The 17421-nt window shown below is 39.6% G+C and overlaps 1 protein-coding gene across 1 annotated transcript in view; it reads left to right on the plus strand.

Moving 5' to 3' along the window:
• The window catches only part of CDC42SE2 (CDC42 small effector 2), a 58864-nt gene that overhangs the window by 20224 nt on the left and 21219 nt on the right, over nt 1-17421 (plus strand). Inside the window, exon 2 of the mRNA XM_007188517.2 lies at nt 16353-16454. Coding sequence (XP_007188579.1) covers nt 16353-16454 — 102 coding nt within the window. The remainder of the gene's footprint in view (nt 1-16352; nt 16455-17421) is intronic.

Genomic DNA, 17421 nt, shown 5'->3' on the forward strand with positions numbered 1-17421 from the left:
TATGACTTATAACATTATACCAGAACATACAAGATTTTTAGAAATTTCATGTAATGTCTGAAACATTTATATTAACATATTTCCATACAAATAACCCAATGAAAGTTTAGTATTAGTTGTTTTGTTTGTTTTTTTATACTGCAGGTTCTTATTAGGCGTCAATTTTATACACATCAGTGTATACATGTCAATCCCAATTGCCCAATTCAGCACACCACCATCCCCACCCCACCGCAGTTTTCCCCCCTTGGTGTCCATATGTTCGTTCTCTACATCTGTGTCTCAACTTCTGCCCTGCAAACCGGCTCATCTGTACCATTTTTCTAGGTTCCACATACATGCATTAATATACGATATTTGTTTTTCTCTTTCTGACTTCACTCTGTATGACAGTCTCTAGATCCATCCACGTCTCAACAAATGACGCAATTTCGTTCCTTTGTATGGCTGAGTAATATTCCATTGTATATATGTACCACAATTTCTTTATCCATTCGTCTGTTGATGGGCATTTAGGTTGCTTCCATGACCTGGCTATTGTAAATAGTGCTGCAGTGAACATTGGGGTGCATGTGTCTTTTTGAATTATGGTTTTCTCTGGGTATATGCCCAGTAGTGGGATTGCTGGGTCATATGGTAATTCTATTTTTAGTTTTTTAAGGAACCTCCATATTGTTCTCCATAGTGGTTGTATCAATTTACATTCCCACCAACAGTGCAAGAGGGTTCCCTTTTCTCCACACCCTCTCCAGCATTTGTTGTTTGTAGATTTTCTGATGATGCCCATTCTAACTGGTGTGAGGTGATACCTCATTGTAGTTTTGATTTGCATTTCTCTAATAATTAGTGATGTTAAGCATCTTTTCATGTGCTTTGTGGCTGTCTGTATGTCTTCTTTGGAGAAATGTCTATTTAGGTCTTCTGCCCATTTTTGGATTGGGGTGTTTGTTTCTTTAATATTGAGCTGCATGAGCTGTTTATATATTTTGGAGATTAATCCTTTGTCTGTTGATTCGTTGGCAAATATTTTCTCCCATTCTGAGGGTTGTCTTTTTGTCTTGTTTATGGTTTCCTTTGCTGTGCAAAAGCTTTGAAGTTTCATTAGGTCCCACTTGTTTATTTTTGTTTTTATTTCCATTACTCTAGGAGGTGGATCAAAAAAGATCTTGCTGTGATTTACGTCAAAGAGTGTCCTTCCTATGTTTTTTCTCTAAGAGTTTTATAGTGTCCAGTCTTACATTTAGGTCTCGAATCCATTTTGAGTTTATTTTTGTGTATGGTGTTAGGGAGTATTCTAATTTCATTCTTTTACATGTAGCTGTCCAGTTTTCCCAGCACCACTTATTGAAGAGACTGTCTTTTCTCCATTGTATATCTTTGCCTCCTTTGTCATAGATTAGTTGACCATAGGTGCGTGGGTTTATCTCTGGGCTTTCTATCTTGTTCCATTGATCTGTGTTTCTGTTTTTGTGCCAGTACCATATTGTCTTGATTACTGTAGCTTTGTAGTAGAGTCTGAAGTCAGGGAGTCTGATTCCTCCAGCTCCGTTTTTTTCCCTCAAGACTGCTTTGGCTATTCGGGGTCTTTTGTGTCTCCATACAAATTTTAAGATGATTTGTTCTAGTTCTGTAAAAAATGCCATTGGTAATTTGATAGGGATTGCATTGAATCTGTAGATTGCTTTGGGTAGTATAGTCATTTTCACAATGTTGATTCTTCCAACCCAAGAACATGGTATATCTCTCCATCTGTTGGTATCATCTTTAATTTCTTTCATCAGTGTCTTATAGTTTTCTGCATACAGGTCTTTTGTCTCCCTAGGTAGGTCTCTTCCTAGGTATTTTATTCTTTTTGTTGCAATGGTAAATGGGAGTGTTTCCATAATTTCTCTTTCAGATTTTTCATCATTAGTGTATAGGAATGCAAGAGATTTCTGTGCATTAATTTTGTATCCTGCAACTTTACCATATTCATTAATTAGCTCTAGCAGTTTTCTGGTGGCAGTTTTAGGATTCTCTATGTATAATATCATGTCATCTGCAAACAGTGACAGTTTTACTTCTTCTTTTCCAATTTGTATTCCTTTTATTTCTTTTTCTTCTCTGATTGCTGTGGCTAGGACTTCCAGAACTATGTTGAATAATAGTGGTGAGAGTGGACATCCTTGTCTCATTCCTGATCTTAGAGGAAATGCTTTCAGTTTTTCACCATTGAGAATGATGTTTGCTGTGGGTTTCTCATATATGACCTTTATTATGTTGAGGTAGGTTCCCTCTATGCCCACTTTGTGGAGAGTTTTTTAATCATAAATGGGTGTTGAATTTTGTCAAAAGCTTTTTCTGCATCAATTGAGGTGATCATATGGTTTTTCTTCTTCAGTTTGTTAATATCGTGTATCACATTGATTGATTTGCGTATATTGAAGAATCCTTGCATCCCTGGGATAAATCCCACTTGATCGTGGTGTATGATCCTTTTAATGTGTTGTTGGATTCTGTTTGCTAGTATTTTGTTGAGGATTTTTGCATCTATATTCATCAGTGATATTGGTCTGTAATTTTCTTTTTTTGTAGTGTCTTTGTCTAGTTTTGGTATCAGGGTGATGGTGGCCTCACAGAATGAGTTTGGGAGTGTTCCTTCCTCTGCAATTTTTTGGAAGAGTTTGAGAAGGATAGGTGTTAGCTCTTCTCTAAATGTTTGATAGAATTCACCTGTGAAGCCATCTGGTCCTGGACTTTTGTTTGTTGGAAGATTTTTAATCACAGTTTCAATTTCATTGCTTGTGATTGGTCTGTTCATATTTTCTATTTCTTCCTGGTTGAGTCTTGGAAGGTTATACCTTTCTAAGAATTTGTCCATTTCTTCCAGGTTGTCCATTTTATTGGCATAAAGTTGCTTGTAGTAGTCTCTTAGGATGCTTTGTATTTCTGCAGTGTCTGTTGTAACTTCTCCTTTTTCATTTCTGATTTTATTGATTTGAGTCCTCTCCCTCTTTTTCTTGATGAGTCTGGCTAATGGCTTATCAATTTTCTTTATCTTCTCAAAGAACCAGCTTTTAGTTTTATTGATCTTTGCTATTGTTTTCTTTGTTTCTATTTCATTTATTTCTGCTCTGATCTTTATGATTTCTCTCTTTCTGCTAACTTTGGGTTTTGTTTGTTCTTTCTCTAGTTTCTTTAGGTGTAAGGTTAGATTGTTTACTTGAGATTTTTCTTGTTTCTTTAGGTATGCTTGTATAGCTATAAACTTCCCTCTTAGAACTGCTTCTGCTGCATCCCATAGGTTTTGGGTCGTCGTGTTTTCATTGTCATTTGTCTCTAGGTATTTTTTGATTTCTTAAGTGATGTCTTGGTTATTTAGTAACGTATTGTTTAGCCTCCATGTGTTTGTCTTTTTTACGTTTTTTTCCCTGTAATTCATTACTAATCTCATAGCATTGTGGTCAGAAAAGATGCTTGATATGATTTCAATTTTCTTAAATTTACTGAGGCTTGATTTGTGACCCAAGATGTGATCTATCCTGGAGAATGTTCCGTGCACACTTGAGAAGAACGTGTAATCTGCTGTTTTTGGATGGAATGTCCTATAAATATCACTTAAATCTATCTGGTCTATTGTGTCATTTAAAGCTTCTGTTTCCTTATTTATATTCATTTTGGATGATCTGTCCATTGGTGTAAGTGAGGTGTTAAAGTCCCCCACTATTATTGTGTTACTGTCAATTTCCTCTTTTATGGCTGTTAGCAGTTGCCTTATGTATTGAGGTGCTCCTATGTTGGGTGCATATATATTTATAATTGTTATATCTTCTTCTTGGATTGATCCCTTGATCATTATGTAGTGTCCTTCTTTGTCTCTTGTAACATTCTTTACTTTAAAGTCTATTTTATCTGATATGAGTATAGCTACTCCAGCTTTCTTTTGATTTCCATTTGCATGGAATATCTTTTTCCATCCCTTCACTTTCAATCTGTATGTGTCCCTAGGTCTGATGTGGGTCTCTTGTAGACAGCATATAGATGGGTCTTGTTTTTGTATCCATTCAGCAAGCCTGTGTCTTTTGGTTGGAGCATTTACTCCATTCACGTTTAAGGTCATTATCAATATGTATGTTCCTATGACAATATTCTTAATTGTTTTGGGTTTGTTTTTGTAGGTCCTTTTCTTCTCTTGTGTTTCCCACTTAGAGAAGTTCTTTTAGCATTTGTTGTAGAGCTGGTTTGGTGGTGCTGAATTCTCTTAGCTTTTGCTTGTCTGTAAAGCTTTTGATTTCTCCATGAAATCTAAATGAGATCCTTGCCGGGTAGAGTAATCTTGGTTGTAGGTTCTTCCCTTTCATCACTTTAAGTATATCATGCCACTCCCTTCTGGCTTGTAGAGTTTCTGCTGAGAAATCAGCTGTTAACCTTATGGGAGTTCCCTTGTATGTTATTTGTCGTTTTTCCCTTGCTGCTTTCAATAATTTTTCTTTGTCTTTAATTTTTGCCATTTTGATTACTGTGTGTCTCAGCGTGTTTCTCCTTGGGTTTATCCTGTATGGGACTCTCTGTGCTTCCTGGACTTGGGTGGCTATTTCCTTTCCCATGTTAGGGAAGTTTTCAACTATAATCTCTTCAAATATTTTCTCTGGCCCTTTCTCTGTCTCTTCTCCTTCTGGGACCCCTATAATGCGAATGTTGTTGCGTTTAATGTTGTCCCAGAGGTCTCTTAGGTTGTCTTCATTTCTTCTCATTCTTTTTTCTTTAGTCTGTTCCGCAGCAGTGAATTCCACCATTCTGTCTTCCAGGTCACTTATCCGTTCTTCTGCCTTAGTTATTCTGCTATTGAGTCCTTCTAGTGTAGTTTTCATTTCAGTTATTGTATTGGTCATCTCTGTTTGTTTATTCGTTAATTCTTCTAGGTCTTTGTTAATCATTTCTTGCATCTTCTCAATCTTTGCCTCCATTCTTATTCCGAGGTCCTGTATCATCTTCACTATCATTATTCTGAATTCTTTTTCTGGAAGGTTGCCTATCTCCACTTCATTTAGTTGTTTTTCTGGGGTTTTTTCTTGTTCCTTCATCTGATATATAGCCCTCTGCCTTTTCATCTTGTCTATCTTTCTGTAACTGTGGGTTTTGTTCCACAGGCTGCAGGATTGTAGTTTTTCTTGCTTCTGCTGTCTGTCCTCTGGTGGTTGAGGCTATCCAGTAGCATGTTTTTTAAGTGGGTTTTCCACTTTTTTTCTTGTAATTGATTTCTCATTTCATACCATTGTGGTCAGAAAAGATGCTTGATATGACCTCAGTCTTTTTAAATTTATTAAGACTTAATCTGTGGCTTAACATATGATCTATCCTCCATTTTATTAAGGTCTATTTTTGGAGTTTTATTTTGTTCTTTTGTTTGGAACATGTTCCTCTGTTTCTTCATTTTCCTGGGCTCTCTGTGCTGGTTTCTGTGCATTATATAAAACAGCCACCTCTGCCAGGTGTGACATACTGGTCATTTGTAGGAGTTGAACCTTATCATTCAGCCTGGCCCAAGGTCTTGGTTGTCTCTCATACCTTGTGATTGTCCAAAGCCACCTCTTTGTTGTTGAGGGTGTGCCAAAACCTATCAGTGTCCAAAGGGGAGGATCTCAGTCAGCACCTAGATGCAGGCTGACTGGAAGTCAGGCCCTCAGGCAGCATCTTTTAAGCTATGCAAGTAGACCCCTTTCACTGAATTTCTGGGAGCTAGGTATATCTCTGTTCTCTCTGCACTGAGCTGTTGGGGGGTAGCTAGTTAAGAACTGGTTGATTGTTTTTGTGCTGTGGGACCTGTGACCTGAAGCCCTGCTGGCCAACAAAGCCAGGCAGTCAAAAAGTGTCACCCCTGGGAGGCAGCTGCAAAAGCAGTATGCTGGGTAGCCTGGAATGGGCAAGAGGAAAAACGTGGAGATGGTGCCCAGTGGCCTCCTTTCTGGTCAGTATCTTAGTCTATCTCTGTGTGTGTGCTAAATTAGAAGCTTGACCCTCAGGTAGTAGCTTTTAAAATATGCAAATAGACCGCTTCCAGGGAAAGACTAGGGGAGATAGGCATGTCTGACCACTGTCTGTGCACTGAGCCCTGGGGTGATAGCTGGTTGAGAAGTATTTCTTTGTTTGCTACAGTGAATAGGCTCTTCTTTTTGATGAAAACTATTGATTAAAAAACATTCTTTGGTGGCTTGGTTGTTGTAGAGTTGTTTGTTCTTAATGAGAAAAACCGTTCAGCCTAATGGCTCTCCAAATAATTTAAACACACACACAAAAATTGTAAAATATTATTCAGGGAGTTCAAGAGATTAACAAATGTGAATATAAAGTAGGAACGTGAGCAATAGTGAAGAGAATCCAAGTGAGAGTTTGCCAGAGTTTCTTAGATTTGAAGGGAATATTAAAACATCACACACTGCTTTTCAAGGTATTATCAAATGTGTTCCTGTATTTAAAGTGATTGGAAATATGCCTGGCATGTAGTAAGACTCTTAAGAATTACCCATTGTTTTAAAATATTCAGCTGTAAATCTTCAGCACCAGTATTTCTAAACCATTGAGCTATCATTATCACTTGGTGTCCTGTTAGCCATGAACATTCCTGGACCTGCCCCAAACCTGGTGGATTTGAAATTCTGCAAGAAGGTCAGCAGCCTGTGTTCTAACAAACCCCTGCAGTGATTCTGATATACAGTAAAGCTTGCTCTTGAGGTGTCACCCCGTATAAAAGCTAGAACAATGATGACAGTAGAACTACTCTATGGTAGATAGCATTACTGTAAAGCAGAAAAATAAAACAAGTAAGTAATTTTTTTTTGCAGAAATATGAAATCCACTAGAATTGACATCATATGTATATACATTTTTTTACATCTTCCATATGTAATAGGTCCTTGAGAAATATTTGGTCATAATATTGGATAAGACAAACAGTTTTTAGAGGACTGAGCTGGCATTGTTTCTTTAAAATCCTTTTATTCATTCAGCAGCCATTTATTGTCCAATGTGTCAGGCACAGCTGTGGTCATAGAAGAACTCTCAGCACAGTAGGAAAATCAAACTGTGGGCAGATAAATTATAATACAGTATTTTTAAGTGTTATAATTGAAATAATGAGCCTTGTGCTCTAAATGCTTAAACCAAGGAATACCCAGCAGCCTCAACTCAGAAGGTTATGTTTGAGCTGAGTCTTAAGGGATGAATAGGCAGTGCCATGTGGGAAGGGGTTTGGGTGACGGCATTTCACGTAGTTTGTTGACATTGCAGCCATAACTATTGCTTTCATTTTTTTGTGTAAGACTCACTAGGAAAATCCTTTTCCTTTACTATAAAAAAAAATCAAATCTATTTTTATGTTATTATAGCTTTTGTTAGTCATTTTTTCCCCCCTGTTGTATGAACTGGATGGATGATAGGATGCAATTTGAAAGCAGCTCATGTACTTAGGGGAACACTGTCAGTGGCATAGTATAAAAAGTTAGTTTTTTTAAGAAATGCCCAGTGCTTAGTTATACTCTCAGTATTTCAAAAAATTAGCTTATTTCAGAGGCTCCCAAACTTCTGTGTTTGTTGCCCTTAATGCTTCGGTAATTTTTTTCATGGTGTTCCCAGGCCAAGAGAAATGCTTTACAGATTTATTTATTAACTAGTTTGGTCTAAACAACTTAGTGTGTATGTTCTAAAAACTGAGTCACCGTTTGAAAAAATAATACACATATATAGAAAGAAAAAATAAATTTTTATTTCTTTCCCAAATAACCTCGATTACCTATGGGGTATGTGTGCCTATTAGGCTTTACACAACTCCTCAAACTGTAGGATCAGACTGAACACCACCAGCCTCTTCTCCAGTTCTATACTGACTTTTGTACAATACTTGGGCTTTTTACACAGCAGGCACTGAAAAACTGTGCTTTGCAAAGATATGTTGTTGAAAAGAGTGTGTTCTCTAAGATTGAAATTTTGAATTATCTTGAGTTAGTTCGCACAGTATTGTACGTATGTTTGTTACCAACCAGGGTTCTTGGCCTTCTTAATCAATAGAAATTGACCAGAGGCCAGACAAATTCAGGCAAGGCTTTATTGGAACCCCAGCTGTAGCGGGGAGGTGAAGGGGAACAAACAACAGGTACCCTTGCTTGCTCACTCCCTGAGGCAGGGCAAGCTTGTTCCTTATATGGCATGAAGGTAGGGGTCGGGCTGGAGGGCCGGCTTAGGTGGTTTGCCCACCCCTTAGGTGGTGTTGTGTGCAGGGGGCATGCGCAGTACCCTGCTTTTGCTCCTGACCCCCTGCTTTTTTATAAATTAATTAACTTATTTATCTATGTATGTATGTATGTATGTATGGCTGCATTGGGTCTTTGTTTTTGCACACGGGCTTTCTCTAGTTGCGGCAAGCGGGGGCTACTGTTCACTGCGGTGCGTGGGCTTCTCATTGTGATGGCCTCTCCCGTTGCAGAGCATGGGCTCCAGGCGCGTGGGCCTCAGCAGTCGTGGCTTGTGGGCTCTAGAGCGCAGGCTCAGTAGTTGTGGTGCCCGGGCTTAGTTGCTCCGCGGCATGTGGGATCTTCCCGGACCAGGGATCAAACCCGTGTCCCCTGCATTGGCAGGCTGCACCACCAGGGAAGTTCTGACCCCCTGCTTTTGCTCTGGGCTCTTCGAAAGAGGTGGCAGTTGGGTGTTTTGGTCTCTTTTTATCTTTTGTTCGGAATTTGCCCCAACTGCGCATGCGTGCAGTTATTTTTAGTCCCATACAGTTTCTTTGTATTCTGTTGCTTGAGAAGAGGTGTGTCCAGGTGCAAGCACTGCAGCAAAGGGGCCCAGGTCCCAGTCTACTTCATGTTGAGTATCATTGTGTTTCCCTCAAATTGAAAATACCACATGGGGTCCCTTGATGTTTGCCAGCTACTTGACACAGTCTGGGAATCGTGGGTTTATTTGATATATTCATAAGTAGGGGATGTGGTTATACTCTTTCAGCTTTCTCTCTCCAGGTCACAAAGTTAAGTCAGTAGTATATCACTCTCTTTCAACCTTTCAAATACTTAGTCCACATTGGCATAAGTGATTGCTGTCTTGCAGCCCGAAAGCACTAGGTTTTTTTCCCCTGCTCCGGCTGGCAGACCATTTTGTTCTTTATTTACATTTTACCTCCATTTCTACAAGGACCTGAGGCTGTTCCACCTGTGCTTTTACTTTAGGCCTCCTGTTACCCTGTGGGATCTGGCCTTAAATTGCTCCTTGGTGGCATGTGTTTGCACACGAAGCTGCCCAGAGAAAGTCTTAGAGGAAGTTTCAACTTTTAAGTGATTAGGTAATCACTGTTTTCCTAGAAGCTATATTTGATCAATATTGTAGAAATGTGAGGGAGATGGAACATTTATATTGCTACAAAAAAATGTTTAAAAAGTTAAGCCTTAAAAACAATGTGACTGTAATGTTTATATATTCATAAATGTATTCATTTAAAAAACGTGTGTTGATGAATTGCTTTGTGCGCTGTATGGCGCTGGTCCTTGTGAGCTAACATTTTATATGCCCTCTCCATATAGGAGCACATGTGCCATCCAGTGGACAGTTTCAGTTTGGTGCGAGATGTAAATTTTACTTTGGTGGAGGTGAACACAAGGTTCTCTGGGAGCAGAGAGGAGGAGCATCTAACCTCAGAGCAGAGGGTATGAGGCCTGAGTTAGTCAAGGAACAGTAGGAAGGATCCTTTCAGGTCAAGGGCAGAGAAGTGAGAGAAAGCGAGATCATAGCATATTTAGGGAATTTCAAGTAGCAGATGAAAGCTTAGAATGCAAGAAAGTATTAAAAGAGGAGGCTAGAGAGAGAAACAGGATTTCATAGGCTTTGGGATTTTGAATTTAGCCTGCAAGTTTTGGAAAGCTGTTGAGGGATTTTAAAGTGGTGAGTAACATCAGCTTTGTACTTTAGAAAGGTATATCTAAATCCAGGGCAAAGAATATTGGGAGGGGAAGGAGTGTTGTAAAGCTCGAAGCAAATTAGTTAGGAGGCTACTACAGTGATGTAGGTGGAAGGCGGTAGGGACTGCAAGTACGGCTGTGGCAGTGACATGGGGATGGAGAGAGTGAAAGGGTAGAATCCACAGGGTGTGATGCTGATGTGATGTGATAGTATGAGGAAGGAGGAGGAGTGAGGGGCAGTCCTCAAACCTGGCTTGAAGTACTGGTGGAAGTGTTGTTCACCAAAATGGGGCACAAAGAGAAAGAATAGATTACAGAAATAAGATTATATGTTCAGCTGTGGACATAGGAAATTTGAGTATCCTCTCAACATTCACATGGACATGTCCGGTAAGCAGTTGGGTGTGTAGTCTAATGCCCAGAAAAGAGAAAATAGACTTACTAGTCATCAGCATAGAGTTAATAAGGTGAAGACATGGGAGAGGAAAGAAAGGGGACCTAGGATGTACTGGAGAAGGCCACCATACACGAGATACACAGAAGCAGAGGGATGGAGGTGGTAGCCAGATATGAGTGTGAAACCAGAGAAGAGGGGTATTTTGGAAGAATAATCTCAGAATAATCCTTTCTGTAAATTTTACATTCCAGGTTTTTAAAATAAATATTTGCCTAGTAATTTTCATTTTCAAAGAAGGAACATGTGATGGGAGTGCATGAATGAAGCATATAAAGAGCAGTGTTAAACTAAATGGATACTGTAGCTAGCCTTATACTGATGAGGTAGCTCTGCAGTGTATTTCTGAAAAACTTCACATATATATTCTATAGTTTGGGGAGGAAGACAGGAAGTGGGTAGAGAATTTTAGAATTGTAAAGCATCTGAAAGAATGAGGATAAGATTACATTCTGATGGAAATCAGACATGAAAGTAAATGTTTATTCATATTTGTGTCACAGCATTTTTACTAGTACACAGTGCATAAGTTTTTATGTAAAGTTGAAAGACGAGGAGGAAAATAAATGAATTAGCATATCTTTTTTAAAACTTATTTTTAAACACTTATTAGGGAAAGAAGAGGACCCCCTCCCACCTCGGCCCGCCACCTGCCCGTGTGTGTAGTCCCCAGCTTCAGTAGTTATTGATGGGGGGACCATCTTGTTTCACCTATTAACCCCCCCCTCCACTGGATAATTAAAAGCAAATTCTGGATATCACATTTCATTGAACAAGTTTTTAGTATGTAACTCTAAGATTTAAACAGCTGCAGTGAGGCATAATTTGACATACATTAAATGGGAAGAGGCATTTTCCCTAATCCCCTTCACTGTAATACAACTGCTCGTTTTTGTGTACCTCTAGTCTTTGGCCTTATGCAGAATAACAGTTAATATTTTAAGGATGGCAAGAATTATTCAGATGGTCGACAGTTTTAGTAAAGTTCCCTATAAGGAATCAAGAAGAATAAAGTATGTTTCCAGGAAAAACTGTGACTGTGCTACTGACAGCAGTTACTACGTATCAGAGTGGAGTGCACCGTTTCCTGTTTTTCTCTGCAGAGGCCTGACTCTGGAATTCCCCTTGTTTGCCCGCGATTTAAATCTCGTCTGTACCCTGTGCTCTCAGTACAGCACACCAGAAAAGTGGGCTGTTCTTTAAATGCCTACCTTGTGTCTGAAAAATATTACATTTTTGTATCTTAAAATATTTAATTATACTTAGAATCCAGGTTTTTGATTAAGAAAGTTATAACAGAAGTCTAAAGAAGACCTCGGCCTGTGTCTGGATCCTATCTCTCTTACCTTCTCTGGAAGGCTTGTAATATTGATAATCTTTATTTTTCTTTACCTTCTGTCTCTGTCTTTTCTGATTTGCCTCATCAGAAATTAAGCGTAGTCAAGTCTTTCTCACCTTTAAGGGAAAAAATTCAATCTGTCCTCATTTCCTCTTCTCCCTTGAGCTACAGCTGTCTGTCTTCTCCTGTTCAGAGGCCAGACTTTGTCCACGTGTCTGTGTTGGAGTTCTCCATTTCCCCGCCTCCTGGATGCCCCTCACTCCCCGCTGATGTCTGGAGCTCCTGCCACTGTGCTCGCACAGCGTCACCAAGGTGCTCACTTCATGCTGCTGGATCCAGGAAACATGTTTCTCTTCACCTGACTTCCCACCAGCTTGCAGATTATTGCCTAACCCCTCCTTCACACTTTGAAGGAGTCACATCTGACTTTCCTCCTAACTTTTAGGCTGTTCCTTTTTGGCCTCCCTTAATGGCTTGTTTTCCTGACCAACCTTATATAGAGTTCCTCTGTGCACTTTTCTTCCTAGGAAGTCTCATTAACTCGGACAGCTTTATTCTGGTGACTCTCAATTTCCTATCTCTAGTTTAGCCCTTTTCAGAATCCTATATCTGTGTATTCAACTTGCCCTCTTGATAACCTCACTTGAATGTCTCATAGATGTCTCAAATTCAGTGTGTCTTAAACAGAGTCTTTCATCTTCTTCCTAAAGACTGACCCTCTTCCAGTATTATCTAATCCAGTAAATCGAGTACACTCTATTCAGATCTGAAATCTGTGCATCTTTCTTAAGTGTTACCTCTCAATTCTCAAATCCAGTCAACAACCAGCTGCTTTTGATTTTACCCACTGAACACAGCTTGAATCTGTACACGTTCCATTTATGCTGCTGTTAGTTGAATGCAAGTAATCTCCTTTCACCAACATTACTATAATAACTTCTCTTTTGGACCCCTCCAGCCTGCTTTCCATCTGTAGCTATTATGCCTTTTACAACCATTTTGATCATGTTATTCCCCTGCTTTAAAAGTTGTGCTCCTTCTAGCCTCAAAGAAGGAAAGACAGAAAACTTCTACTTTTTTACCCTACAATCAAGGTTAGAGTAGGTGGCATGAAGAACCCTTTCAGTACTAAAGGAAAAGTCTCATTCCCAACTCAGTAAAGTTCAAGTTGAAAAGTAGTCATTATTTTCAGATTATAAATTAATTTCCTAACACAATTGCGATGACAGAAGGAAGTCGGTGTCTTCCTGTCCTTTGCTTCTCACTGGGAGAGTAGTCTCTTCTGAACCAGTTTAGTTGTCTCCTTTTGAACATCCTCCCTCATTATTCAGTGTTATATTATGTTTATAAGTGTATATTAATACGCCTCTTTCAGAAGCATATCGACCTACAAGCATATCCATTCATTAATCTTTCAAGAAACATTTCTGGGTGAGATGGCTGGGGGCCTGAGTGCTGCATGGTGACTCGTCTCTCCCAACATCTTCCTGCAATAATTCAGCTGTTAGAATAAATCCCTTAATGTGGATTCGTGGGCCAGGTGTAGCCATCTGCTAAGCCCCAGACACACCCTTCCAGAGGAAATGATGTGGATTCAGAACTGTTAGAAGTCCTGTGTGTTCACAGGGCAAGGGACGATCTGGAAGTAGATCCAGTGGCCTGGAAGTAGATCTTATTCTCTGAAATAGGCCAGTCCATCACCTGCTTCAGCAGACCCTCTGGCTGAGCCAGGTGGCACCATCTGTACCTCGGGAGCTGTTGCCCCCGCAAGCTAGCCTCACAAGGCCTTCAGGGACGTCTGCAGTCCGGCAGACGCCGTGAGACCATGGGACATAACTGCCATCCTTTGTCTTCTTCTGTAGACGTCTACCCTTTTCTGCTCAGTCTGGGGTGTGCCAAGACCCTGGAAAGCTTCTTCTCCTTCAGTACATCAGGGGGCGTACTGTGGAAGAAACCCCAACAATTTTGTCCTACTCAGGTGTCAAGAAAATTCATGTCCTCTGCTGGTGAAGATGCACTTGGATGTGCTTTGAGAAACATAGTTTTCTAACAAGACAAATTTAATGGTAATGTAACAGTATGTTACCAAGAAGAAAACGGGCACAGAACTACTGTTAGCATCGTCTTTTCCCTACCTTAATCCTAGGAAAGAGAAGGTAGCATTGCTTCTCAAGGCTCATTTAGGGACTTGGGCTGTATCATCTCAGATGAGAATAGTATGAAGGGAAGTATGTTGAATGGGGTGGGTAGAAATAGACAAACTCAAGAGTCTGGGGAAAGAAATGGGAAACAGGGTGGAAGAGACTATCCTGCATTGGTGGCACTTGGCCTCCCACATCAAAGGGTGGCTGTGGGTGACAAGTCTGTGGTTAGGGGCAGGGAATCTGTGTGAGCCTCCTTAAGTAGCACCATGTAAGGGAAAGAGAGCAGGAAATTGGCATGTTGTGCTAAGAAACAGAAAATTGAAGAGCATAGACAAAGGATCTAGACCCTTCCTTGGCTTACTGACACCATTTTAACCTGAAATTTTTATACAACACTATGGGACACTGCCCCAAAGGACGGATTGAATTTCTTAACCCTTCAAAAAGGAGCTTGAAGTAACTAAATTTGGAGGAGTACAGGAATGAATATTTTACTCCCGGGTGTTATAGACTATAATTCATTCAGTCAAGCGTCTTTGATAGGAAAAAAAGGAAAACATGTAATACAGATTCTCAGAGAGATTAAAAATATTGCGTAGCAAAGAGCTTCCAAAACATAATCATAATTGGAGAAAAATAATAATGTATCTACCACTGAAAAAAAATTACTGATCTAGAGCTGGGGTCAGCAAACCAGAACTTATGGGCCATTATGTCACCTGCCACCCTTTTTTGTGCATAAATGTTTACTGGAACACAGCTATACTCATTTGTTCTCCCATTGTCTGTGGCTGCTTACACACTGTGATGACAGAGTGGAGCCAGAGCTTTGACAGAGACTGTATGGCCTGCAGGCTTAAAATATTTCCTCTCTGGACTGTATGAAAACAGTTGTGATTCCTAAAGAGGATCAAGTGGCATTGTTTTCTAATTCAGTGAAACTATAAAGAGGAAACAAATAATGGAAGAAACTAGGAAGATTATACACACACACATGCATACACACAGACACACACACGCTCTCCCTCCCTCTGTCCCCTCCCCCCCACCCCCCTTAGACACACAAAGACACATTCAGATGTCCACGTAACAGAAGCTCTGGAAATAGCAAAAAAGAACACAAGGAGCAATATCAAAGAAATAATACAAGAAAACTTTACTAAGCTATAGTAAAACCCGTGTTCAGATAGAGAGGGACCTCCATATGCCATACAGAACACTGGAAGGGAAAACCAACAAACTTGGAGATAGTCCAGAGTCACTGTTCAACTCTGAGGATGAACATAAATAATACTTCAAGGGAAAACAACAGGCTTCTTTTGGGATTCTGATCTGTGGCAATAAAAGCTAGAGGGCAGTAAAACAATATATACTAGCTTCTAAAATTAATGTATGAACTCTCCACTTTTGTGGCTTTGTAGAAAATCATGTTCTAATCCTGAGGAGCTGTCACCTGGGTCTGTCTGGATAAGTTTTTAGGATTTATCAGGAGCATAGCAACATTTCAGTAGATGGAGACATAAAATACTATGTTCAGAGGCAACCTAACCTAATCCAACAACTTTGTAACTTGCCTTAGTTTTGATGCAGATGGCAATTTCAGGAGAAGTATTCTGTTGAAAGGGAAGAAAATGGGGATACGCAGAGATGGTATTAGGACAGTAAGCCAGCTGTGCCCGTGGCCCCTCTCAGTTGATCACAGTATCTAAGGAGCCATGGAACACTCGGGTCTGATGATAACCTTCTTCTGTGGAAAAATCTCGGATGGTCAGTTTAACACAGCAGCAGGATAGGGAAGTGTCTAGTGAGGTGGAGGGCACATTGGTAGAACAAGGATTGCAGCCTGTGGCTGAAGTTCCTGGGAAGCTGCTGGGAAGTGGCCGTCAGAAATGAGGAAGAGGCAGTAAGCTGCAGCCTGGATGGCTGCTTGGACAGGGTTTCGTTCGCGGCCAGAATAGGCCAGAAATCAGTGAATGGGCTAGAGCCAAACCTCCCCTGCACAGACAGCTGACAGATTCCTTCCGGGTGAAGGGTAGTTGGGTATAATCTCAGTAACAACCATCAGTCTGTTAATGATGCGAGCTAGAATATTTTGTTTAAAATCGGAATGCTGCACTTAAGTCACACTGTGTTCTTTGCTAAGAATGATGGTTACAGATGATAATTTTACATGTCTCACTTTTTAAAAGAATAAAACTTAAATGGTTATTATATAAATATGTGGATGGCTAAAGTCAGACCAAATAAATCTATTTTAAGTTCTAAATAATAACCTATTATTTTACTTTACCAATCATTTTTTTGTGCATTTATTTCTCTGGGGGATCTCATCATCAAAGGTGATTGTGGTGATACCAAGATTTAGGTATTTTTGTGTCCTGGGCAAAAATATTATTATACGAAGTCATTTGTGCATAGTATATAAATCTACCAGAATAAGTTTTTGTTAACAAGATCATTTTCTCAACACGTTATTCCTTATATTTTAGAAAAGGCGCCGGCGGATTGACCGAAGTATGATTGGAGAGCCCACAAACTTTGTGCACACGGCTCACGTGGGGTCAGGAGACCTGTTCAGTGGGATGAATTCCGTAAGTACGTGGGTGGAACATACAGGTGGGGCCTCCAGGCATAGTCATGTGTACCTGTGTAACAGGTATATACATTCTTAATGACGGCACTGTGCCCAGTGAATTATAGACATTTGAACATACACACTTAATGTGAGCATCAAAGAGAAGAAAATGAACAATGAAAAATTAATCTCTTATGTAGTTTGCCAAGTCATCTGTTTTTCTATTTGTACTAAACTCTTTGTAGCTACCTTTCTTCCGAATAAATACTTTAAAACTTTTAAAGGATTTGAATTCAGAAAGGAAGGTACTATCCCATGGATTCTCATGCCCCCTGCCACCAAAGCGACTTGGAGGTCAGCTTTTTAGTAATATTTAATCTTTTAAGTTCAGTTAGTTGCCTTTTACAGATGTATTTATTGCATTTCCCTTATAAAATATTAGGCTTTACCTGATATTAGAATGCTTGTTATTTATTTATTACTGTAACATAAGTTCTCACACACTTAGCAGAGGATTAGAATTTGTGTATATTTGCTGTCTTTTATAGAGGTTTCAGTGAATTTCAGAAGACACTTTAAATTTACTCAGCTGAACTCTTACTCCTTAATTTTCATCTAAGGGAAAATAGAGAGCAGTATAATAGAAACCAGTAGAGGGTTTTTATCAGGGCTCTGCCACTATGTTATCCCCCAAATCTAAAGTACACTGAGTTGTCTAAATGATCCCTCAAGTGTTTAGAACCAGAAAGTCAATAAGGCTTTTATAAATACAAAATTATGCTGCATTGTATGCTCACTTACTGGACAGCGTTAACAGAAGACTTAACAAAAGAACAGAGACTTATAAAGTAGGTAGATGAGTATCCTGGATACAGCAAACAAGTTTGTCACTACAGTTACTAGGTAAGCAAAGGGATGACATTTGTAGCTTCCTGGAAAGGAAACAGCTTGTTTGTTTTAAATCTGTAGGAAAAGTACACTGA

Source organism: Balaenoptera acutorostrata, chromosome 2 (genome assembly GCF_949987535.1).
Source record: "Balaenoptera acutorostrata chromosome 2, mBalAcu1.1, whole genome shotgun sequence".
In the NCBI taxonomy this organism is placed as follows: domain Eukaryota; kingdom Metazoa; phylum Chordata; class Mammalia; order Artiodactyla; family Balaenopteridae; genus Balaenoptera; species Balaenoptera acutorostrata.